Genomic DNA, 23,943 nt, shown 5'->3' with positions numbered 1-23,943 from the left:
GGGGGCTCAGGAAGGCTGTGGGTGTCGGTGGGGGGGCACACTGCACAGGGCTCCAGGAAGGCTGTGGGGGTCGGGGGGGGCCACAATGCACAGGGGGCTCAGGAAGGCTGTGGGTGTCGGGGGGGGCACGCTGCACAGGGCTCCAGGAAGGCTGTGGGTGTCGGGGCCACGCTGCACAGGGCTCCAGGAAGGCTGTGGGTGTCGGGGGGGGCATGCTGCACGGGGCTCCAGGAAGGCTGTGGGTGTCGGGGGGGCCATGCTGCACGGGGCTCCAGGAAGGCTGTGGGTGTCGGGGGGGGGGCATGCTGCACGGGGCTCCAGGAAGGCTGTGGGGGTCGGGGGGGCACACTGCACAGGGCTCCAGGAAGGCTGTGGGTGTCGGGGGGGCACGCTGCACAGGGCTCCAGGAAGGCTGTGGGTGTCGGGGCCACGCTGCACAGTGCTCCAGGAAGGCTGTGGGGGTCGGGGGGGCACGCTGCACAGGGCTCCAGGAAGGCTGTGGGGGTCGGGGGGGGCATGCTGCACGGGGCTCCAGGAAGGCTGTGGGTGTCGGGGGGGCCATGCTGCACGGGGCTCCAGGAAGGCTGTGGGTGTCGGGGGGGCCATGCTGCACGGGGCTCCAGGAAGGCTGTGGGGGTCGGGGGGGGCATGCTGCACAGGGCTCCAGGAAGGCTGTGGGGGTCGGGGGGGAGGCATGCTGCACGGGGCTCCAGGAAGGCTGTGGGGGTCGGGGGGGCACGCTGCACAGGGCTCCAGGAAGGCTATGGGGGTCGGGGGGGAGGCATGCTGCACGGGGCTCCAGGAAGGCTGTGGGTGTCGGGGGGGGCATGCTGCACAGGGCTCCAGGAAGGCTGGCGTCCTCCCTGTCTCCCAGCCGAGGGGGTCGGCCCCGTGCCCTGTTCTGCCCAGCAGCGAGCTGGGTGAGGGGCGACCACAGAAGGAAGAAGTTGGGACCCCTGAGGGGCAGCTGGACAGGGTCGGAGACAGCCGCTGCCCATCCGCGTCACCAGCCCTGCCCGAGGCGGACACGAGTGAGGCTGTCCCGGAGGTGCCAGCTTGGGGTGAGGCTGTGGTACTGGCTGCTGGCTGCTGGCTGCTGGGTGAGGCAGGGAGCTCCCCTAGACGGGCTGAGAAGAGCTGCCTACCATGGCCTTGGTAAGGACCTGCGCCGGTACCACCTGGGCAGAGGAGAGCTGGGGCCTGGGGCCTGGGACGTGGGGGGCCACTCAGCCAGAGGCCTCTCCCCAGGTCTGGCCTCCCCCTCCCCCGCCGCTCAGGCCAGACTGCGGTGAGGCCCGAGGCAGGGGCAGCTGTGGGTGAGGTCTGCGGCCCACAGGCCAGGCGTCTGACCTCCCCTGGGGCCTTGGCCGGGTCACAGTTGCCCTCTGTTCCTCACTGGCCAGGCTGGGCCATCACCAGGGTCACCTTCACTGGCTGATGGGGCACCACACCCTTCACCAGGAGCCCAGAGCCGGGCGGGAATGTGAGTGCTTCTGGGGCAGGGCCAGGGCTTGCCGTGTTTCAAATCTACCCAGGCGAGATGCAAAAGGGCCACCACGTGGGCGCCTTCTCTTCTGCCCCCAGGCCCCCTCCACACCCGCGGGGCCCTGGGCGGCGTTGCCTGCTGCAGGTAAGCCCGCAGGGCTTGTGTTCTCTCGTCCGGGCAGGCAGTGCCTCGCACCCAGGCCGACTGCTCCGGCCCCGTCCTCCGACTGGAGTAACACCGCTCTTGTCCCCAGGAGGCGGGTGCGGAGGCTTCCGGCTGGGCCACGGGACCATTTGATGCTGGTGGTGGAGGTGGTGAGTGCCAGGCTGTCCCTGGGGCCAGGGCGGGCCAGGTGGGGGACAACCCGGCTCCCTTGTCAGGCTGACTGGAGCCCACCTCCGCTCCGTCAGTCGGACCCGGCCGGCACAAGCCGCCCCACAGAGATGAGCGCAGAGGGGATGCCGGGTGGGCCGGGGACTCCCCCACCCTCACCTGCCCGGACCTCCTGCGCCCGCACCAGCCACAGGCAGCCCCCTCTGCCTTCCAGCCCCAGCAGCTACCTCCAGTGTGCGGCCGGCCCGGCGGCCAACCTGGTGCTGCAGGCAAGGGCACAGCTCCACCAGCTGAGTATGCCCGCGGCCGGAGGCCAGGACAGGCTGACCCCCAGGAGCTGCAGGGGGCCCGGCCGGGGTGGCCCCACCAGCTCAGGTACAGGGGTGCGTGTGCAGGGCCGCGCAGGGCCTCACGTGTGGGTGGCGCCGACCCCTGCGCGCGTCCTCTTGTAGGTGGACCTCCTGGACTGCAGGGGCTGCAAGCGCATGGGGAGACGCAGGCCGACCGCCCCGGGGCAAGGCAGCCACTCTCTGGGGCGTGGTTGGACCTGGGCCTGGACAGCGGCCCCTGGAAACCGTGTATGAGCACTCGAGAGACGCGACCTCGCGTGCCCGAGGCCCCGGCCCCCCCTCCGCCCGAGGGTGGCATGGACACCTGCGAGGGGGCTCCCACCTGTTCGTTCCCCCGCAGGCCTTACAAGACCTCACCCCGCCCCGAGCACCCCAGCACGTGCATCCGCCGCTGACCCCACAAGGCCCGGACAGCCGGGCCGCGAGCCTCGTCCTAATAAACCGCATTTATCAGGAACATGAAACGCGCGCGCCTCCTGTCCTGCCCTTCGTCGAAGCGTCGGAGACCCCCTTCCGACCTCGGGGATGCGGGGGCGGCGGGTTGCGCGGGTTAGAGAGTAACCCGCCGGGAAGCTGGTGTCCGGGGAACGCGGCCCCTTCCTGGCCCTGGCCGCGCCGTGAGCGCGCGGGGATAAGCCCGCGCTCCTGGGGGCGGGGCCGCGCGGGCGCCGGGGCTGGGCTGGGGGCTGAGCCCGGCCAGCGCGGGAGCGGCCCTGTCGGGGGTGGGGTACAGAGCGGGCCAATGGGGGCGCGGCGGGGCCCCCCTCGGGATGTTGGTGCCGCGCGAGGGCCAATGGGCGCCAGGGGGCGGAGCGTGCGGGGAGGGGGCGGGCTGGGCGGAGTGGCGCGGGTGGCGGCCCGATCCGGGGCTGGGGTCGGCGGCCCGGCCAGCCCGGCCTGGCCCGGGCCGCGTCCAAGACTCGGTCACCGCCGCTGCAGCGTTGGCAGCCGACCGGCCATGGAGGCGGAGCGCCGCTCGGCGCCCGGCTCGGGCTGCGGACGCCCCCAGTCCGGCGCCGAGGGCCCGGACCCGGACGCGCTGCGAGCCCAAGCGCCCCCGACCGTGCCTGCGCCGCCGCAGGTACCGGGCGCCGGGGGGCGGGGCGCCGGCCCGGGTCTATGGCTGCAAAGATGGCGTCGGAGCTGCGCAAAGTTTGGGCCGGGGGGCGTGGCGGGGCGGCCGCGCGTGTCCGCGAGTCAGTCTGGACGAGGCTGGGCGCTGGCCGCGTCCCGCGCTGAGTCTGCCCCCTCCGCAGGGCCCCTGCGTGGGCGGCGGCTCTGCGGGCCCGGAGTTCGCGCTGCCGCAGGAGCCGGGGGCCGCGGGCCTGGGGGCCCCGGGGCCGTGGGCGGGGGCGGCGTCGGCGCGCATCCCGGTGCCAGCACAGAGGTGAGCCGAGCCGGGCGGGGCAGGCGGGCGGGTGGCGCGCGTGCGGGACCCTCTCGGAAGGCCGAAAGAGGACTCGCCAGGTGCTGGGATAAGGTTCTGCTCCTGACCCCTGCTCGCCTGCCCCAGAGGAGCGGCGCGGGGACGCTGGGCACGGAACGGGGGGCGGAGCTTCCTGAGTCCTGGGGCGCCTGACCCGCGCTGGGCTCGCCTGTGTCTTGTGTCCGGCAGGGACCTGGGTCCCCGCCTGTGCCGCTGGCCGCCGGCAGCACCCGCCCTCCCAGGCCTGGCGCTCCGCCCGCGGACGCGATTGCACAACCCTAGTTAATGTGTGCCGGAGGGGGGGCTAGGGCTGGGCCTGGCCTGCGCTGCCCGACACCCACCCACCCACCCACCCAGGCGTCTCAGACTCCTGCCCGGCGCCAGGGTCCCAAGGACCTACGGTGGCACGAAGCCCAGCTGCAGAGAACCCTGGCTCTGACCAGACCCCGGCCCTGGTGACTCCTGGCGCTCGGGCTCAGCAACCCGAGCCAGGGGTGGAGCCAGGCCTCCCGCCCAGCGCCAGGATCAGGCAGCCTGCATGTGCACACGGACCCCAAGCCCGGGGAGGGCCTGGAGGCCGCGCTGGGCTGCACCCGCACCCTGCCCCCCCTTGTCTCCCCCAGGCCGGAGGAGGTCGTGGCCGCCGCAGCCCTGACCAGCCTGTGCAGTGGCCCCCTCCCACTGGCGGCCCCAGCCTGCAGCCACAGCCCAGGTGAGCTCTGCAGCCTGTGCCCCCCCGGGGCTTCCCCCCAGGGCTTCCCCCCCACCCGGGCCCTGCGGCCGCCTTCCTGAGGGACGCGGAGGCCACGGCGGTGTGGGCGCTGGGCCGGCTGCCTCCACGTCACCTCCCGCACACGGGAGTCCTGTGTCCACCTGGCGGGTGCGGGGCATCTGCTCTGCAGGCCCCTGTGGCCGGCTCCTCCTCGGAGAGGCTGCGCGCTCACCAGTGTCAGCTGGGCGCAGGTGACCAGGCAGACGGGCCGCAGCGCGGGTCGGGGTGGCCGGGCGGGACGGCAGCAGTGTGTCCCCGCAGAGCCCGGCTGGGAGCCCTGGAGAGAAGCCCTGGCCCGGCCACCGGGCAGCGGAGACGGGGGCTGGGACCTGAGCCGCGAGCAGCCGCCGCTGTTCCCTGAGGCAGCCCACTTCCTGTTTGGGGAGCCCGCCCTGAGGAAGAAGAAGGTGAGCTTGCGGGCAGGCTGGGGTGGGGGCTGCACAGGGGGCTGATGCTGACCCCAGCCCCCGTCTGCAGAGCTCGGTCCGGGTCCTGTTCCAGTGCCTGTGGAAGAGCTGTGGGACGGTGCTGGGCACGGCGCCCGCCATGCAGAGACACATCCGCCTGGTGCACCTGGGGTGCGGCGGGGCCTGGGGCTGGGCGGGGTGGGGGGGCCCAGGCCGCCCTCTGAGCTTGGCGGGTGCGTCCCCAGCAGCAGGCAGGCAGAGCCCGAGCAGAGCGATGGCGAGGAGGACTTCTACTACACGGAGCTGGACGTCGGCGTGGACGTGCTGGCCGATGGGCTGTCCAGCCTGGCCTCTGTGCCCCCCACTCTCCTCCGCCCGGAGCTCCCGCCCCCTGTGCTGACCGCTGCGGCCCCCTCCCAGGCAGGCCGCAGTGACCCCGCCCACCAGGTGCGTGACACCACAGGTGGTAGGTGCAGGCGGTCTCGTGCGCCCGGGAGGGGCTCCGAGCTCTGGCTGTGTCTCCCCCCAGGGCTGCCTGGCGCCCCCCGAGGTCAGGACCTGCGTGCCCGCCCTGCCCTGCCAGCTCAGTGCCAGCCTGAGGTGCGTGGGGGCTGAGGGGCCAGGGCAGGCACCAGAAGGGAGCCGCCGGCCGGCCAGTGCACCATGGCCGCTGTGTGTCCCCCAGGAGGCCCCGCGGGGACGCCAAGAAGTGCCGGAAGGTGTACGGCATGGAGCGCCGGGAGCTGTGGTGCACGGCCTGCCGGTGGAAGAAGGCCTGCCAGCGGTTCCTGGACTGAGCCCCGCCCTGGGTCCCCTCCCGCCACAGGGCCTGTCCCCCCACCCAAAGTGCCTCTCAAGAAGCCAGCGTTTTGCACTACAGCCGACGGCACCACTGGGCCGGGCCCCACGCCCGCCGGCCGCCGCTGAGCCCATCCGACCCCGGCCGCACTAAACGTTTTTACCAGGTCTTCGAAGCTCAGGTGTCTCATGCCTGGGCCGTGCCAGGCGAGGAGAAAAATAAAAACTTTGGGGTTTTCCTCGGCCTCACACGCCTCCTGGGGGGGGGAGGGGTGAGGTCGGCGAAGGGGACGCGGCTTTGGAAACACGGACACGTCTGCTCGGAGCGGTGGTTTCCGCGTTTATTTGAAGTGACTGCTTTGCAAGAACGTCTAAGCCAATCCCGTCACAGAGCGCCCCCAGGCAGGCGGGAGCCAGGGCTGGGGCTGGCACAGGCTCCAAGCCTCCCCCCGATACTGAGCGCGTCTACAGTACATGGACTAAAAGTCAGTGGCTCGAGGTGACCCCAGGGGCATCAGTAGTCCAGACGCTGCCCGCTTCCTGGTCACTTTGCGTGGACAGGTTGAAAGCACGTTGGAAAAAATAAATATTTAAGGAGAGCACACGGCACCCCCACGACCAGTGGTTCCAGAAAGGCCGCGTCCAGGAGGGGTCTGCGAGACGGGAGGAGCGTGGCTCTCGTGGGCTGTGTGTCGCGAGCGGGGGTCTCCACGTCGCCAGGAGCTCCGGGATCTGCACTTTGAGTCCTTTCTTAACGGGAGGGTGTGCCAAGTTGGAGGCGGCTGCCGTCGCGAGTCGGTCCCCAGCGGGTCCTGGCGGCGTGTTCCGGCTCAGACCCAGCGTCCACGGCGCTACCTGGCGGGGCTCCCCGCCCCACCCACCCCCGGGGCCAGGCCGCCTGGGTGCTGCTGATGCCGACACAAACCAAAGTACAGACGTGAAATGCAATCTACACAACCGTTCCTCTTCATAAAAAAATATTTATTAGTTTGAACATCAATTTAAAAAAAAAATCAGTCACGTTAAAAAAAAAAAAAAAACCCTTGTCACGTCTGCCTCTTGCATGTGGGCAGCCTCGAGCGGGAGGGACCCGGCCACACGGCCCGGGCGGGGCGGGGCGGGGCGCCTCCGGGGTGGCCGGGGCGGCACCGGTGCAGAGCCCAGACACAGCAGCAGCTGAGGGCCGGGCTCCGGACGTCTGATAAAGGGTAAAAAGCAAGGGGCTCCGGGCCCGGGGCAGGCACAGCTGCGGCTCTGTCAGTGAGGGGCTGCACCGCGCTGTCCCTCGGCACGGCAGCAGGGCGGCAAACAAACCACCCAGAGCTGGCCACGAGCCTTGGGCCTGCGGCTTAAGGACTGCAGGTGGAGGAGCTCCCAGCACCCAGGGGAGGGGCGTGCGTGCCCGTCCCAACAGCTGCACAAAGTGTGGCTGATTTAACAAAGATGCGAACCCAAGGCTGGCCACAGGGACCCGCGTGAGGGTTCTGTGGGGTTTCCCTTTTCTTCCGGGAAGCAGTGGACGCGAGAGAAGTTAGTGACAGCCCTGCGACAGCCGTGTGTTGACCGACTGGAGGAAGCGTGAAAATGCTTCCTGGGTGGGCATCCGGCTCAGCACCTTGCAAGGGTCCCGGGGGAGGGAAGGGTGGGTGCGGGCGAGCAGGGCTTGGAATGTGTTGGAGCGTGCGCCCCGAGGCAGCCATGCGACGGGTGCTGGGGGTGCAGGCGGCGTGTGAGCCGCTGACCAGCGCTGGGGACACGCCGGCCACGGCATCACCCCGGAGCTGGAGCAGCACGCGGCAGCCGGGCCCCGCCCGCCTCCAGTGTTAGCAGCAAACAGGCAGGAGCCGCGCCTGCCCCTCCCGCGGGGTCAGCGGGAGCCGTGGCAGAGCTCCAGGAAGCACGCAGAGCGCAGGGCTGGGAGGGGGCCGGGGCCCTGCCTGCTCCCCCCGAGGATAGCACCAGAGCCCAGAGGTCAGGGCTGCAGGGCTTTTGTGCACTGGACCTGTGCTGGGCGGAAGCAGTGGCCACTGGCAGTTACCCAGCTGCCCAGGCCACACGCAGCTCAGTGTGCATGGAGCCCAACGCCTTCCTCTGACCTGAGGCCCCACAGCCACAGCCGAGACGCTGACCCACGGCCCCCTCACTGGGCTGCAGCTGCTCCTCCACCCCCAGGGGCTGGAAGGTGTCCGTGTGTCCAGAGGGGCAGGGCACGGGGGGCCTGGAGGGAGGGGTCAGCGTGGCCCTGCCCCTGGGTGCAGAACCCTGTGGGCCACAAGTGCCATGGCCACGCAGCCATCACCCCCCACCCAGCCAGGGCCTAGGAGAGCCAGCTGAAGTCCTTGTCTGGCCCCCCGGGAGGGCTCTGGGGCCCCGGCGAGTCCTCCTGCGCCAGGCCCACGGCGTCCTTCCACTTGGCTACGTCCTCGTCCTCATCCTCACCCAGCTCCTCCTCAGCCTCCCCTCGTGGGTCGTCGGGGTCCTCCAGGTAGGGCCCGTCGCCCGGGAACAGCGCCTCCGGAGAGCCCTCGCCGCCGCCGCCACGGTCGCCGGGGCCGGCCATGCCGCGGCCGGCGCAGTCAGCGCACACACCGTGGCGCCGCGAGCCGTGCCTGATGCCCACGCTGGCGGCAGACGTGAACACGCGGCTGCACACCTTGCACACGTACTTCTTGTCCTTGCTGTGCACCTGGGGGAAGCGGCAGCCAGTGAGGGCCTGGGGGGCAGCGTGGGGGGCTTGGTGTCGCCCAGACCCTGGCTCACGGAGTGCATCGCACCGCTCAGCCCCGGGCAGGGCCGGGAGAAGACCGAGCGGGCGAGCGCCCCCCCGCCGGCCCCCCCTGCTCACCAGCGTGTGCCGCTTCATGTGCTCGCGCCGCGTGAACTTCTTCCCGCAGGTCTCGCAGGGGTACGGCCGCTCGCCCGTGTGGGAGCGCATGTGGCGCTTGAGGATGCACTGGTGCATGGCCGAGAAGCTGCAGTACGGGCACTTGAACTTCTTCCGGATCACCGTGAACTCGTTCACTGCGGGACACAGGCCCTGGCGTCAGCGGGCGGTGGGCGGTGGGCGGGGCAGCCTCCCACCTGCGGCCTGCTGGCCCCTCCAGCCACCCAGATGGTGGCCAGTGTTGGCGCCAGGCACGTGGACACCCTGCCCTCGGAGCCCGCTCCCACCCAGGCCAGGGGCAGGCAGCACTGTCCCTGGGTGTCCAGGTGGAGGCGCCTGGCTGGGCTTGGAGGGAGGTCGGCGCAGCAGGGCCGCCGAGGCCCCGTGGGCAGCAATGGCAGATGCCGAGCCGGCTGTGCCCAACGTGGGGCTCTGCAGCCCAAGCCGAGGCCCTCACCAGCATGCCCCGGTCGGACCTGAGACCGCAATGCCCACAAGCACACACAGCTCTGCACGGCTCTGCACACCCACGATGACCTCGGGAATCAGGCCCGGGGCACAAGAGCTCAGGAGAGCCTGGGCGTGGACGGTCATCCACACCGGCCTGCGAGGGCCAGAGTGAACCTTCCAGAACGGTGTCCGAGGCCAGGCCCGGTGAGCGCTGGGCGGCTGGAGGCAGGCAGGGCACGGTGCAGAGGACGGGTCACGCCAGACGCACTGGCTCCTGCACTACATGTCTCCACGCTGCCAGCCCTGCTGCATGGCACCCCCCACGGAACACGCGGTGGCCACGGGTTTAACCCTAAAGCTGCTCAAAGTCTCAGGCTCCACCTTGCTGTGCGGGGCCCTGCTGTGGGCCTCCCAGCATCACCTGTGCGGGAAACGCCCCGGGAGATTCCTGGGGGGAGTCTCGGCACCACCCCCACGACGCTGGCCACCTGTGGGCCCAGCTGTGCACAGGGGGCCCGGCAGACACCCCCCACCACCACACAGCAAGTTGCTGCTGAAGGTGTCCGGCGAGGAGCGGCCCTGCCGGGACGCTGGCACCCGTGTGAAGACGCGGGCACGCGCATGGGCAGGGCCACCTGTGGGAAGGCAGCCCGCGACCCCGTCCTCCTCCCCACCCCAGGCTGCAGGTGTCCGGGGTGGGGGCACGTGGCTGACCAGGCCTGTCGCTGGCTGCTCTGGGAAGACGCACCCCCACAAAGACCCTCTCCAGACGGGGGCTCGCGGGGCGGGTCAGCAGGGCCCCCATCGCGCGCGCTGAGCACCAGCGTGCTGCTCACGGAGGGCGCCGCCTCCGGCTGCCGTGAAACCGTTTCTGCGGCCAACACCGCCCCTCCCGCAATGCACCTGCGGCTTCCGGCTGGGAGGCAGCAGGCTGTGGCTCACGTGCTTGGGCCCCTGCACCCCCGCCGGGGACATGGATGGAGCTCCCGGCTCCCGGCCCGGCCCGGCCCCAGCTGCTGCAGCCATTGGGGGCGACCCAGCAGACGGAGATCCGTCTCTGCCTTCCAGATAAAATTCAAGCGAGGTCAGCCCTTCTCGCCCCCACACGCCAGCGCCTCCACCCGGGCCTCCCAGCCCCCAGAGGCGCAGGGCAAAGCTCTTCCTGAATTCCCACCTCCCCCACTCCGACAGGGCAACAGAAAACAGCGATCGATCGATCGGGCGCTCCGAGTCTCACAGCGACGCCTTTAGGCTGGCTCTGCCGGAGTAACCAGCGCAGACGAACCACAAAGGCCCTGCAAACGGCCCGGGCGGGAGCGCGGCACCGGCACGCACAGGAAGCCTCCTGCTCGGCGCCTGCGGCACGGATTCAGCGGCTGCCCTGGCGCTGGCATTTCCCCCAGGAACTCAGTCACGCGTGGGACCCCACATCTACGTCAGCCAGCTCAGACACGTGTGGGACGCCTGCATCCCTCGTCAGCCAGCTCAGTCACGTGTGGGACCCACATCCTGTCAGCCAGCTCAGTCACGCGTGGGACCCCACATCCTGTCAGCCAGCTCAGTCACGCGTGGGACCCCACATCCTACGTCAGCCAGCTCAGTCACGCGTGGGACCCCACATCCTGTCAGCCAGCTCAGTCACGTGTGGGACCCACATCCTGTGTCAGCCAGCTCAGTCATGTGTGGGACCCCACATCCTGTCAGCCAGCTCAGACACGCATGGGACCCCACATCCAACATCAGCCAGCTCAGTCACGTGTGGGACCCCACATCCTGTCAGCCAGCTCAGTCACGCGTGGGACCCCACATCCAACATCAGCCAGCTCAGTCACGTGTGGGACGCCTGCATCCCTCGTCAGCCAGCTCAGTCACGCGTGGGACCCCACATCCTGTCAGCCAGCTCAGTCACGCGTGGGACCCCACATCCTGTCAGCCAGCTCAGTCACGTGTGGGACCCACATCCTGTGTCAGCCAGCTCAGTCATGTGTGGGACCCCACATCCTGTCAGCCAGCTCAGACACGCATGGGACCCCACATCCAACATCAGCCAGCTCAGTCACGTGTGGGACCCCACATCCTGTCAGCCAGCTCAGTCACGCGTGGGACCCCACATCCAACATCAGCCAGCTCAGTCACGTGTGGGACGCCTGCATCCCTCGTCAGCCAGCTCAGTCACGTGTGGGACCCCACATCCTGTCAGCCAGCTCAGTCACGCGTGGGACCCCACATCCTGTCAGCCAGCTCAGTCACGCGTGGGACCCCACATCCTACGTCAGCCAACTCAGTCACGTGTGGGATGCCTGCATCCCTCGTCAGCCAGCTCAGTCACGCGTGGGACCCCACATCCTGTCAGCCAGCTCAGTCACGCGTGGGACCCCACATCCTACGTCAGCCAACTCAGTCACGTGTGGGACGCCTGCATCCCTCGTCAGCCAGCTCAGTCACGCGTGGGACCCCACATCCTGTCAGCCAGCTCAGTCACGCGTGGGACCCCACATCCTGTCAGCCAGCTCAGTCACATGTGGGACGCCTGCATCCCTCGTCAGCCAGCTCAGTCACGTGTGGGACCCACATCCTGTGTCAGCCAGCTCAGTCACGCGTGGGACCCCACATCCTGTCAGCCAGCTCAGTCACGTGTGGGACCCCACATCCTGTCAGCCAGCTCAGTCACGTGTGGGACGCCTGCATCCCTCGTCAGCCAGCTCAGTCACGCGTGGGACCCCACATCCTGTCAGCCAGCTCAGTCACGCGTGGGACCCCACATCCAACATCAGCCAGCTCAGTCACGTGTGGGACGCCTGCATCCCTCGTCAAGGCCTGGGCTGGGGCCCCAGCTCCTCTGCCCCCTGCTTGTGCAAGCCCTGGGGGCAGCAGGTGACGGCTCAAGTTCTCGGGTCCCCACCACCCACGCGGGAGACCTGACGGAGTTCTGGGCTCCTGGCTCTGGCCTGGCCCAGCCCTGGCTGTTGTAGCCATCTGGGGAGTGAGCCAGAGGGTGGAGGACCTCTACCTGTCTCCGCCTTTCAGATAAAATGAAAATTTAATAAACAAATGAAGCTTTAGAAACGCATCTCCAACACACAGCTCAGCCCTGAGCAGGGGTGCTCCTGGGCCCCGCGGACGAGTCACGAGCAGTGGCCCCTGGGAGGGAGGGGTCTTTAACTCTTCGTCCGATCGGCCTCGGAAGGAGCAGACCCGAGCACGACCCCCACCTTGTCTCCCACCTGCTGATTTTTTTTAAAGAAGGTTTGTTTATTTATTTATTTATTTGAACGATAGCATTACAGAGAGGCAGAGGCAAAGGCAAAGAGAGAGAGAGGGAGAGAGAGAGGTCTTCCATTCACTGGTTCACTCCCCAGATGGCTGCAACGGCCAGAGCTGGGCCGATCCGAAGCCAGGGGCCAGGAGCTTCTTCCAGGTCTCCCATGCGTGTACAGGGGCCCAAGCACTTAGACCATCTTCTGCTTCCCCAGGCCATAGCAGAGAGCTGGTTCGGAAGTGAGGCAGCCAGGACTTGAACCAGCGCCCATATGGGATGCCGGCACTGCAGACCAGGGCTGTAACCTGCTGCACCACAGCGCCGGCCCCCTACCTGCTGATTTATGAAGCTGTCCCCACTTCTTTACTTTTTTTAAGACTTTCTTTATTTGAAAGGCAGAATTACAGAGAGAGGGAGAGACAGAGAGAGAGGTCTTCCATCCACTGGCTCACTCCCAAATGGCCGCCAATGGCAGGAGCTGTGCTGATCCAAAGCCAGGAGCCTGGAGCCTCTTCCGGATCTCCCACGTGGGTGCCGAGGCCCAGGCACGTGGGCCATCTTCTACTGCTCTCCCAGGCCACAGCCGAGAGCTGGGTCAGAAGAGGAGCAGCCGGGATGAGAACTGGCACCCGAACGGGATGTCTGTGGTGCCGGTGGTGGCCTCACCCGCTGTGTGGCAGCGCCGGCCCCAGGCTGTCCACGGCGAGATCATCACGGGTGCAAACTGTTCTCAGAAAGGCTTTTTGTTTGTTTTTTAATATTTTATTTATTTACTTATTTATTTATTTAAAAGGCAGAGTTACAGAGAGAGAGAGAGATCAATCTTCCATCTGCTGGTTCACTCCCCAAATGGCCACCATGGCTGAGGCTGGGCCAGGCTGAAGCCAGGAGCCAGGAGCCTCTTTGGGTCTCCCACGTGGGTACAGGGCCCAACTACCTGGGCCGTCTTCCACTGCTTTCCAAGGCGCAGTAGCAGGGAGCTGGACTGGACATGGGCAGCCAGGACTGCAGCCAGTGACCATGTGGGACGCGGGGTCACAGGTGGAGGCTTCCCCTGCTACGCCGCAGCGCTGGCCCCTCAGGAAGGGCTCGGCGGCACACAGGGCACACGTCTCGGCAGAGACCCCCACTCCACCACTCAGATCACAGCCGCGACCCCAGAGCCCGAGACCGACACGCTCCCCTGGGCTGTGCCTCGGCCTCACGCCGGCTCTGCTGCTCTGGGCCTCAGACTCCTGCTCCCCGTCACCCATGGGCCCTGCACAGACCCCAGCCTGGGCGAGCGCAGCACCCCACCCCACCCCCACCGCGTCTCCGGGGTTCTCAGCACGGCTGTCTCCGTCACTGCAACCAGGTGCCTGGGGCGGCCCATGGAGACCGCACGGGTTTGCCGCGTGCCCGGCCCGAGATCCGGTGGCAGCACTGGCTCAGCCCCGGGCACCCGGAGCATCCGCTGCCCAGCCTGCAGCCTCCACCCCAAGCTCCGCCTTCCGCATGTGGCAACCGCACGTGGCCACCGCACGTGGCCAGCATCTGCTTTCCCTGCAGGCCAGCTGCTCCGCAGCGCCCACCCTGAGCCCACACTGCACAGCGCCTGCGGTGCCCGGTGGCCGCGTCACGTGCCTCCATCGCTGTCAGTCTTCCTCTTCAGCCCACCCACTGCTCAGCCACAGCAGACCCTGGCTGGACACCCCCTCCCAGGATGCCCAACCCACAGGGACAGCAGGCAGCTCATGGGGCTGACCCGGGGCCCCACCCCACCCTCACACCCAGGCCCCGTCCCAGGGAACCAGACTCAGGTGTCGAGGGGCGGGACCTGCGGGAGAGGCTGCACCAGCGCCTTCAGAAAGGGCGGCGACCCTGCTGCTCGGCTGTGTCAGGAACAGCGGCAGCACTCCTCCTCCACGGAGGCTTGAGCCCGAGGGCCGACCGGTCCTCACTGCCCGGACACCTGCCGAGGGCCGACCGGTCCTCCACCCACACTCACTGCCCGGACACCTGCCGAGGGCCGACCGGTCCTCCACCCACACTCACTGCCCGGACACCTGCCGAGGGGCCGACTGGTCCTCACTGCCCGGACACCTGCCGAGGGCCGACCGGTCCTCCACTCACACTCACTGCCCGGACACCTTGGACACCTGCCGAGGGCCGACCGGTCCTCCACCCACACTCACCCCCTGGACACCTGCCGAGGGGCTGACCAGTCCTCCACCCCAAACGTCTGGCCTGCCCCGGCTGGGATCAGTGGCATGAGCCATCGCCATGGCCGCCCAGGCCGTGCAGCAGCAGGAGGCGGGTCAGGAGCCACCATCAAAGCCGGAGGCTCTGATGAGGACTCAGGGCTTTCACTGGAGTCCTTGCCACCAGGCTGCCACCTGCCCTGGTCCCTGTCTACGCAGAACAGCACCCACAAGCAGCAGTGACTTCTGCTTTCGGTGTGACCGGGTATGGGTTCCACGTGGGTGACGTCTCTTTCTTATTTTACAATTTATCTGAAAGGCAGAGTTAGAGAGAGACAGAGACACAGAGAGAGAGGTCTCCATCTGCTGGTTCACTCCCCAAATAACCACAATGGCCAGAGCTAGGCTGATCCGAAGCCAGGAGCCAGGAGCTTCTTCCTGGTCTCCCGCACGGGTGCAGGGGCCTAAGGACTTGGGCCATCCTCCACTGCTTTCCCAGACACGGCAGAGAGCTGGGTCGGAAGTGGAGCAGCCGGGACTCAAACTGGCGCCCACATGGGATGCCGGCACTGCAGGTGGCAGCTTTACCTGCTACGCCACAGCGCTGGCCCCACTATGTCTCTTATCTCAGGCTGTGGGTTCCTAGTGGCACAAGATGGGCACCTGCTGAGTGCTGGCTGCATCCTGCCGCCTCCCACGTCCAGGGCCCTGCCTCAGGGGCCCTGAGCGGCCCAGGGACTCTGCTTCTTGACGCCTGGCCACAGGTCACCCTCACTCCTCACACCACTGCCTGGGGCTTCTGTCCCCACCCAGCACATCCACCTGGGGCAAGTTCTCAGCTATTAACCCTCTGTCACTCCACAGTGGGTCCTTGTTTAGCAGGGATGGGGGTGAGCAGGGGAGGACGCTCACAGATTCGTCCCAGGCCCCAGGTCCCCGAGAGGCGGCCACACCAACTGCCTCCCTGCTGTGGGCGGCACCGTCCCAACTCTTGCCCAGCCTCAGACTGACCGCAGACTGGAGCAACGGAGCAGGCACAGGGGGATGGCACTGGCCGCGGTCCTGGAATGGTGGGGGCTGCCTGCTCCCCAGATGCCTGCCCCCCTGTGGAACAGCCCATCGGTACCCGCCCCGGCCTCACGTCCACCTGCTCCCAGGGCCCAGGGGGCTGACACAGAGCCCAGGGTCCAGTGGAGGTAGAGGGCTGGGGTCAGGACCCACCACCCACTTCCTGCAGACCTGCACCCTGGGAGGCAGTGCCGGCCCTGACTCAGGCACCCAGCTTCCTGCTGCACCTGTGGAAAACAGGGATTGACTCCCCAGCCCGGCCACCGCGGGCGTTTGGGGAATGAACCAGCAACGAGAGCTCGTTCGCTCTTGGCCTCATAAATGAATATGTAGACGTATTTTTTTTTTAAAGATGGAAAACAGAAAACATGAGGTCCCCATAGCCGGGCACAGTCCTCTGACCTCCCCAGGAAACAGTGGGGAGCTCCTGGGCTCCGCTTCTCAAAAGAGCGGCATAATTTTCTGCCCCAAAAGGCAGCAATGCCACGTGATCTAACCAAGCTGAAGCTGTCACCTGGAGACAGAAGTGCACCTGCCCCACTGGCTCCCATCGGGGCGCTGGGCCCTGGCAGCTGGTGGACTCCAGGGACCACGGATGAAGCCCCTGCCCCCAGCACACTGCCCCTCGGCCACCCCTCACTGTCTGCTTCTGTCCCAGCAGCTGGGCAGGCCGTCCCTGGTGGCCAGGCACACCTGGACAGCCCAGGCCGCAGCGGCGAGGCAGGCACAAGTGGCCGTCCAGGGCAGGGATGTCGGCGCCAGTGGGCTGGGCCCTGCCTTGAGACCACTGCAAGCAGTGTGGGTGTCCTGTGGGGCGGCTCAGGTGACTTCAGAGCAAAGCCGTCCAGGCCAGGGGCCAGGGGCCAGGGCGGGGAGTGCAGCCACACCGGCGCTGGCCCTAGAGAAGCCGTGGCCCTGCTCACAACCAGCTGCCGGCTCCTGCAGTGGTCCTGAGGCCACGGCCCGGCCAGGTGTCCAGGTCCCAGGAGGAGTGGACCTAGGACCGGAGACACAGAGAGTCAGGAAATGGAAACTCAGTCAAGACCTGTGGCCCACGCGTTGTCACCTGCCACTCACCTGCGTCCCTGTCGCGTGGCTGCAGGGACGGCCCCTCAGCGGCCACCTGGAACGGAAGGCTGTTGTGAATTCTCAGCACACAGAACGCCCATGGCCGCCACCAAGCCATCCGGGTAGACAGGACTCGGGCAGGGGGCATCTGACCAATGCCAGAGTCCAAACCACAGCCCAGCCCTTCCCCAGCTGCCTCAGGGCGGCACAGGAGCAGGTGCACAGCCTGAGCCAGGCAGGGCGATGCTGAGAAGCCGGCCTGGCTGAGCCTGGCCACACGGCTCTGTGCTGGGACCTGGAGTGGCATAAACACCTTGAGGTCAGGAAGAGCCTGGGGGCCAGCGCTGAAGCACAATGGGTTAGGTAACGCAGTGCCAGCCCGGCTGCTCCACTTCCGATCCAGCTCTCTGCTGCGGCCTGGGAAAGCAGTGGAAGATGCCCAAACCCTTGGGCCCCTGCACCATGTGGGAGACCGGAAGAAGCTCCTGGCTCCTGGCTTCAGATCAGCCCAGCTCCGGCCGTTGTAAGCCATCTGGGAAGTGAACCAGCGGATGGAAGACCTCTCTCTCTCTCTCTGTTTCCTTTATGTAACTCTGCCTTTCAAATAGATAAATCTTCTTTTTAAAAAGTTCAGAGAAATACTCTAAAAATGGCACCCACTGTAACTGGGAACGACCATGGGGCCGACACGGCCGCTGCAGGCCTCGCTGACCTAGGACGGCCGCTGCGCCTGCCGCCTGGACGCGGCTCCCCGGGGCCGACACGGCGCTGCCCCTCCAGCGACAACGGGGCGGCCGCCCTCATGTCTCACCTGGGCGGGGCGGCGCTGGCTCCGTGGGCTCTGTCTGTCCAGTCACCAGGGCCCTCCTGCAGCTGTGGGTGGCAGGAGGGTGGGGGGCTTCCCCTCTGTGGCTGTCAGCGTCCCCATGAGGGGCTCAGACCCTGGGGACACAGGAAACGAACCTCACCACGGAGCGACCCGGCGGCCGTCCGTGTCCCTGCAGCAGTCGTGGCCCCGTGCCCGGGGCTCGGGTGGGGCTTGTCCCAGTGCAGAGGCTCCCACGGCGGCCTTCTGGGCAGAAGGCGGGAGTCCGGCCGACCCTGGCGTGGGAGCCGATCTTCCGAGTGAGTCCGAAGGCCCTCTGCTGGGGAACGGCTCCAATTCCGGGGCCGGGGTGGGCTCCTGTTAGGGTCCTGATCCACCAGGAAACGTTCTTCCAACAAAAGGAAGCAAAGCCAGGCTGCTGCTGTTCTCCACGCCTCCCGGGCCGGCCGGCCACGCGGCATCGCGGTGTGGAAAGACCCCCGTCCTCACCAGCCCCCAGCACCACCAGCACTGAGGCCGCAGGGGGATGCCTCCTGGTCCTCCACGAATTCCGAGCTGTTTCGATTCTTAAGGCATTTCCCGAAGCCCATGAAGGCGACAAACGTGCCAAGGTCCCAGATGGGTCCACAGAGATGGGTCCAGCTCTGAGCTTCGACGGGCAGTGACGGGTGACTGACAGGTGACTGACAGGTGACACACAGGCCTACGCTGAGAAAGCGACAGCAGAAGCTGCACCTAAGTCCTGGCGGCACAAGTCGGCTGTGGCGGTGTCAGCCGGGCCACGGACACAGGAACCAACTTCAGGCTTTCTAGAACATTCCAGGACTACCCGCAAAGGGCCGCTGGGCTGCTCCACGCAGCCGGCACACCTGCTGCAGTCAGCGGCTCTCCCGACTTGGACGCGGAGGCCCGCTGCCCCGTCCCCTTCAGGCCGCGGCCCGAACCCGCGGCCGGCACACGAGGTCCCCGGGGAGCCAGGCCGGGCACAGCGTGAGCCCCGGCCCCTGCTTCCGCTCCCGCGCCCCGGCCGAGGGTCGCGACGCCGGACGCGCGGCGGCCGCGGAAACGACGACACCCCGGCGCCGCCTCTCGCTCGGCGCCCGGACGTGAACCCCTGCGAGCCCCCGCGCGCTGGCGCCCCGACGGCGGCGACCCCTGCGGGGTCTCGCGGGCGACCTCCCGCCCTCCCTCCGCGGCCCCGCGCGCGCCCCCGGTGCGCGCGCACGGCACTTACGCGACAGCGAGTGCGCGCCCGGCGGCAGGTACTCGAGCAGCAGCGCGCCGTCGTCGCCCAGCGCCTCGGCCTTGACGGACAGCAGGCTGTTCTTGCTCAGTAGCGCGGCGCGCAGGTTGGCCACGGCGGCCGCCTGCTGCAGCGCCGCGTCCTTGTCGGCCTCGTCGGCGGCGCCCAGGAAGCCGGCGGCGCCGCCCAGCAGGGCCTCGTCCGCGTGCGCGCACAGCTCGGCCCTGTCTGCGCGGCCGTCGGAGCAGCTGGCTTCCGCCACGGCCACGTCCGCACCTGGTGGGGGAGGGGCACACGTCAGTCACGGCCGCGGCAGGTGGGGAGGGCGGGGCTCCGAGGGGGCGGGGCCTCGCAGCGACCGTCCCCGCTCGGTCCAGTCCGGTTCGGTCCAAGGCCGGGCCACCCACCCTGGGCAGGGCCAACTACCTGCCCTCGGGCTCGCGTCCCCACCTGGGAAGAGGAGGCGCTCAGAGCAGACCCGCCCCCACCCACGTCGGAGCGACGCCCCCAAGCAGCTCCACGATGGACAGAGGAACTGGGCTCCGGGGAAGGTGAGACCCGCGGGCCCCCAAGGACAGGCAGCCAGCGGAACTAACAGAGAGGTTTGGGGGCGGTTTGGCCCCTTGGCCACCTGCAGGCTTCAGACAGCGCCTGGGTTCAGTTCCGGCTGCCCCACTTCCAGGCCAGCTCCGCTAATGCACCCGCCTCGCTGCCTTTCATAATATGAAGAAAAATACATACTGTTAAAGATTTATATATTCGAAAGGCAGAGTTACAGAGAAGCACAGTTACAGAGAGGCAGAGAGAGGTCTTCATCCGCTGGTTCACTCCCCAAATGGCCGCAACAGCCAGAGCTGCGCCGATCCGAAGCCGGGAGCCAGGAGCTCCATCCAGGTCTCCCACACAGGTGCAGGGGCATCACATAAGAAATTCTGTTTTATTGAATCAATCTGTTTAAGAGAGCAAGCCAGATCTCCCAACCGCTAGTTCACTTCCCGGTTGCTTGGCCAGATGGGAGCCAGGAATTCAACCCGGGTCTCCCACGAGGTTGGCAGGGAGGGCTGGGGCCACCACCTGCTGTCCCCAGGGTGCGCTGGGGCTCAGACTGACAGTCCCTGCAGGAGGCCACGGCAGGCACTGGTCAGCATCCACAGGAGGTGGCTCCAGGACCCCGAGTTGCCCACAGGACATCTCCGTGTCTGCACAGCTCAGCACGCACCCCCGGGGGGCTACGGTGCCTCCGACGACACAGACCCCCAGGAAAACAGCGCCTGCCATCGGCACAGACGTGCTCCCTGGGAGCTCCTCACTCCACCCCCATTGCATCCTTGGATCAGGAAGCTGCGGGGTGGGGGTGGAGGCGGCCAGCAGGTGACAGCGGACAGCACTGGGCAAACCTCGCACCAGCCTCTCGCCAACGTTCTGGCACAGAGGGCAGTCGCCACCTGTGGGCGCTGGTTCAAGTCCCAGCTGCTCCACTTCCAGTCACGCTCCCTACTGTACCCGGGCGGCAGCAGGTGCTGGCCTGAGTGCTTCAGTCCCTGCACGACGTGGGACGCCTGGATGGAGCTCCTGGTCCAGCGCTGGCTGTTGTGGGCACTTGGGGAGTGAACCAGTGGCTAGAGGATCAGTAGCTCTTTCCCTCTCTCTCTGCTCTCACTCTGATTTTCAAGTAAATAAATCTTTAAAAAATAAAATAAATTGCCTTTAAAAAGGCCTAAAAGTGGGCCCGGCACCATGGCTCACTTGGTTAATCCTCTGCCTGCGGCGCCAGCATCCCATATGGGCGCCGGGTTCTAGTCCCAGTTGCTTCCCTTCCAGTCCAGCTCACTGCTGTGGCCTGGGAAAGCAGAAGATGGCCCAAGTGCTTGGGCCCCTGCACCCGCATGGGAGACCTGGAAGAAGCTTCTGGCTCCTGGCTTTGGATCAGCGTAGCTCCGGCCATGGCGGCCATTTGGGGGGTGAACCAATGGAAGGAAGACCTTTCTCTCTCTCTGTCAAATTAAAAAAAAAAAAAAAAAAAAAGCCTAAAAGCTAAACTGCATCGTTTCGGCCAGGTGACTGCTGGTGCTTCATGCCCACGTGGCACGGCACAGCCATGCAGGGACACCCCTTGGCCCACGCTTTCCCAGAGACGCCTGTGGGGAAGCTCCCTACAGCTGCCTCCTCACAGCCGACTGGGAACCACCCACGTGACCACCGGGAGAATGAACGAGCCAGCTGGCTGCAGCCGGCCAAGACACAGCCTGCAGCGTAAGACAGAGGGGCCTGAGGAAGGGCAGCCGGGGCTGAAGTGGGGTCGCACAGACCCACACGGGCACAACACGCAGGCATCCACTCCAGCCACCTGGTGCCACGCTGCCTCACTCACGCGGCCCTTGGGGAGAACAGGACAGCACACGGGGGCTCCACGGGGCCCTGCACCCCTCGAAGGTGGGGAGATGATGCAGGCCAGGCCCCGGAGCGCGTCCCTGATCGTGGGGCAGTCCCAGGCGCCGGGAAGGTTCCACCTGCTGAAACTGGGCTACCTCCACCCCATGTGGGCGCCGGTTCAAGTCCTGGCTGCTCCACTTCTGATCCCGCTCCCTGCCAGTGCACCTGGGAACGAGCAGATGGACCAAGTGCTTAAGTCTTTGCCACCCCACATGGGAGACCTGGATGAAGCTCCTGGCTTCTGGCTTCAGCCCAGCCCAGCCCTGGCCATTGCAGCCATTTGGGAGGTGAAACAGTGGTGGATGAGATCTGTGTCTCTCTGCCTTTCAACTAAATTTTCATTGTTAAAACACTCCAGGCCGGCGCCACGGCTCACTAGGCTAATCTTCTGCCTGTGGCGCCGGCACCCTGGGTCCTAGTCCCGGTCGGGGCGCCGGATTCTGTCCCGGTTGCTCCTCTTCCAGTCCAGTTCTCTGCTGTGGCCCAGAAGGCAATGGAGGACGGCCCAAGTGCTTGGGCCCTGCACCCCAAAGGAGACCAAGAGAAGCACCTGGCTCCTGGCTTTGGATCGGTGCAGCGCTGGCCGTAGCGGCCATTTGGGGGGTGAGCCAACAGAAAGAAGACCTTTCTCTCTGTCTCTCTCTCACTGTCTAACTCTGCCTGTCAAAAAAAAAAAAAATATATATATATATATATATTCCAGTTAGGAGCAGGCAAGCAGGTGCGGCAACTAGGATTGCACTCCCATTCTGCAGCATGGGCTCAAGCCCTGACTCTGCCTCTGGTCGCAGCTTCCAGCCGACGGCACCCTGAGAAGCAGCAGTGGTGGCTGCGGTCCCCGATACCCACGCAGGAGACCCTCATGGAGTTCCAGGCTCCTGGGCATTTGGGAGTGAGCCAACAGACAGAAGCTCTGTCTCTTAAGTAACAATAATACAAAATAAATAAAAAGTAATAATAAGAAAAAAATTCCAGGGGCCAGCACTGTGGCAGTGGGTTAAAGCCCTGGCCTGCAGTGTTCGAGTCCCAGCTGCCCCTCTTCCAGGCCAGCTCTCTGCTGTGGCCTGGGAAAGCAGTGGAGAATGGCCCAGGTGCTTGGGCCCTGCACCCCATGGGAGACCCGGAACAAGCTCCTGGCTCCTGGCTCCGGATCAGCCCAGCTCCGGCCATTGCGGCCATTTAAGGAGTGAACCAGTGGATGGAAGATCTCTCTGCCTCTGTAACTCTGCCTTTCAAATAAATAAAAATAAATTAAAGATTACAGTTACATTCAAGTACAAAGGACAGCACCCTCAGATCTCACTCCTGGGCTTCACTCCTGCAAAACCTTCTCACCTGTTTATTTACGAAACAGAGAATTTGCTGGCTCACTCCCAAGTGCCTGCGCCGGGGGAGCCAGTCACGGACTCACAGCCAGGTCAGCAGGAAGCTGCAGCCAGCCACCCTGTTTGGGCTGCAGGCAGGGTGACCAGGGCGGGGCCCCTACTGACCGGGGGCCTCCCCAGCTCCCTCAGGGCCCCCAGGGTGGTGAGGCCACAGCCCTCGCGTGACCGCCCTGTCTCAGAGGTGCACTTTGGGACGCGTGTTTGTGGAAGCCACCGGGTTAGGAGGTCATGGCCTCTGCTTCCCCAGGGAGCTCCGGGACAGAGCAGGGGCCCCTGCTGGAGGGCTGGGCGTGCCGAGCACCTGTGCCCAGGGCCCAAATGCCCACAGGAACCACCCAGCATGTTTCCTCCTATAAATGGAATGAGAATAAAAAAAAATCCCCTCGGTGAGATGTGATAAATCTTTAATGAAAACAAGACGGCCTCCAGATGGGTCACAGAGGGCATCCCCTGCGCCAGCCCACACCCTCGCCTCCAGGCACAGCCACCAGCAGAGGCAGCTCGGTTGCCTTGGCAACCCCAGGGACAACAGGCTGGGACAGACATGCACAGCCGAGAGCCCTTGTCGGATTCTGAAGCCACCTTCTGTCCAGAGCAGCATTTAAACCACTCAGCCCACGGGCAGGCACACGTGTTCCTCCTCACGCTGCTGTCCCTGGAGGGCGGCCCTCTGAGCCCGCCACCGCCCGGCTGCTGCTGCTCCGGCCTATCAGAGCAGGGGCGACCCGCTGGCCAGCAGAAAGGGGGGAACTTCCTGAAACCTAAACTCCGTGGTTGGGGGCTGCCCAGGGGACACATGGCACGGTCTGGCGACATTTTTGGTTGTCACAACTCGGGGGCAGGTGCCCCTGGCGTCTCCAGGGTGGCACCACTGAGAACTTGTACTGAGAATGGGGAACACACAGCAGTGGGAAGGGGGCTACAATGTATCTGAGGGAAGGGGGCTACAATGTATCCGAGGGAAGGGGGGCTACAACGTATCTGAGGAAAGCTACAGTCTCAAAGCAGGGTCCTGAGGGCAGGGAGCTGTCGCTGGCTGGGTGGTGGGTGTCTCCAGGAGGAAACCGTGCCGTGATGAGGGCGATGGGTCTGATGCCTGTGGACAGGCAATTCAGTGCTTAAAATGGTGCAGCTGGGGCTGGCGCGCTGGGGCTGCCTGCAGTGCCGGCATCCCATACAGGCGCAGGCTGAGTCCTGGCTGCTGCTCTTCTGATCCAGCTCCCTGCTGTGGCCTGGAAAAGCAGCGGAGGATGGCCCAAGTGCTTAAGCCTCTGCACCCACGTGGGAGACCCTGGCCCAGCCCGGCCATGGTGGCCATTTGGGGAGTGAACCAGCGGATGGAAGATCAATCTGTCCCTCCTCTCTCTCTGACACCCTATTTATTTATTTGATAGGTAGAGTTACACATAGTGAGAAGGTGGGGGGGGGGGTTCTTCCATCTGCTAACATTTACTTTAAAAAATGCTAGAATAAAAGCCACACATACCAAGTTCTGGCTTTGCTCCACGGCACTAACCCGTAGGGGACCCCTGCTGCTAGGCCCATCCCAGCTCTCAGACGAGGAGGGCGGAACCG

At 66.2% G+C, this 23,943-nt stretch overlaps 3 protein-coding genes across 19 annotated transcripts in view; 2 read left to right on the top strand and 1 right to left on the bottom strand.

Moving 5' to 3' along the window:
* The first annotated feature begins 1,404 nt into the window (after positions 1-1,404).
* On the top strand, positions 1,405-2,633 carry LOC149123289 (uncharacterized). 2 transcript variants are annotated; one of them, XR_016215686.1, is made up of 4 exons: positions 1,462-1,630; positions 1,740-1,800; positions 2,034-2,194; positions 2,272-2,633. XR_016215686.1 is itself a non-coding variant. In XM_089306904.1 (3 exons), exons 1-3 carry the CDS (start codon positions 1,541-1,543, stop codon positions 2,562-2,564), a joined length of 444 nt encoding a protein of 147 aa, XP_089163030.1. In that variant the 5' UTR covers positions 1,405-1,540; the 3' UTR covers positions 2,565-2,633. The 2 variants fall into 2 exon arrangements, 1 of the variants encoding a protein (XP_089163030.1); XM_089306904.1 differs by lacking the exon at positions 2,034-2,194 and having other exon boundaries at positions 1,405-1,630.
* A 354-nt stretch (positions 2,634-2,987) lies between these two features.
* SLC2A4RG (SLC2A4 regulator) lies at positions 2,988-5,810 on the top strand. Of its 6 annotated transcripts, none has more exons than XM_051829115.3 (8): positions 2,988-3,250; positions 3,426-3,556; positions 4,219-4,307; positions 4,629-4,774; positions 4,845-4,945; positions 5,020-5,221; positions 5,304-5,374; positions 5,460-5,810. In XM_051829115.3, the coding sequence occupies exons 1-8, from the start codon at positions 3,128-3,130 to the stop codon at positions 5,569-5,571; spliced, it is 975 nt and encodes a 324-aa protein (XP_051685075.3). In that variant the 5' UTR covers positions 2,988-3,127; the 3' UTR covers positions 5,572-5,810. The 6 variants fall into 6 exon arrangements, 4 of the variants coding, with proteins under 4 accessions (XP_051685075.3, XP_051685073.3, XP_069907708.2 ...); XM_070051607.2 differs by having other exon boundaries at positions 2,989-3,250; positions 5,023-5,221; XR_011379807.2 differs by lacking the exon at positions 4,845-4,945 and having other exon boundaries at positions 5,023-5,221.
* Positions 5,811-5,889: 79 nt separating this feature from the next.
* ZBTB46 (zinc finger and BTB domain containing 46) overlaps positions 5,890-23,943 on the bottom strand; it is a 34,149-nt gene continuing 16,095 nt past the window's right edge. For 3 of the 11 annotated variants that reach the window (XM_051829108.3, XM_051829110.3, XM_089306898.1), the window contains exons 3-5: positions 18,542-18,826; positions 8,418-8,593; positions 5,890-8,258 (exon numbers count right to left, since the gene is read on the bottom strand). In XM_051829108.3, the coding sequence (XP_051685068.3) occupies positions 7,890-8,258; positions 8,418-8,593; positions 18,542-18,826 (830 nt within the window). In that variant the 3' untranslated portion in view covers positions 5,890-7,889. Of the gene's footprint in view, positions 8,259-8,417; positions 8,594-12,532; positions 12,756-12,905; positions 16,411-16,490; positions 16,537-17,292; positions 18,522-18,541; positions 18,827-22,755; positions 23,601-23,943 lie in introns of those variants that run through there. The other 8 variants (XM_089306903.1, XR_016215684.1, XR_016215683.1 and 5 more) reach the window with 8 other exon arrangements.

This window comes from Oryctolagus cuniculus, chromosome 11 (genome assembly GCF_051225735.1).
Source record: "Oryctolagus cuniculus isolate XC-2025 breed Fujian yellow rabbit chromosome 11, ASM5122573v1, whole genome shotgun sequence".
Taxonomy (NCBI): Eukaryota; Metazoa; Chordata; class Mammalia; order Lagomorpha; family Leporidae; genus Oryctolagus; species Oryctolagus cuniculus.
The sequence above is the reverse complement of the archived record's forward strand: the minus strand, read 5'-3'. Positions and strand labels throughout refer to the sequence as shown.

Bases quoted from the DNA above. Each gene is read 5' to 3' on its own strand.
- SLC2A4RG (XM_051829113.3), top strand. From the start codon at position 3,128: ATGGAGGCGGAGCGCCGCTCGGCGCCCGGCTCGGGCTGCGGACGCCCC. The intron at 4,775-4,844 runs GTGAGCTTGCGG...CCCCGTCTGCAG, and splicing joins CCGCCCTGAGGAAGAAGAAG to AGCTCGGTCCGGGTCCTGTT. The intron at 4,946-5,019 runs GTGCGGCGGGGC...GTGCGTCCCCAG, and splicing joins ATCCGCCTGGTGCACCTGGG to CAGCAGGCAGGCAGAGCCCG.
- LOC149123289 (XM_089306904.1), top strand. From the start codon at position 1,541: ATGCAAAAGGGCCACCACGTGGGCGCCTTCTCTTCTGCCCCCAGGCCC. The intron at 1,631-1,739 runs GTAAGCCCGCAG...TCTTGTCCCCAG, and splicing joins GGCGGCGTTGCCTGCTGCAG to GAGGCGGGTGCGGAGGCTTC. The intron at 1,801-2,271 runs GTGAGTGCCAGG...GTCCTCTTGTAG, and splicing joins TGATGCTGGTGGTGGAGGTG to GTGGACCTCCTGGACTGCAG.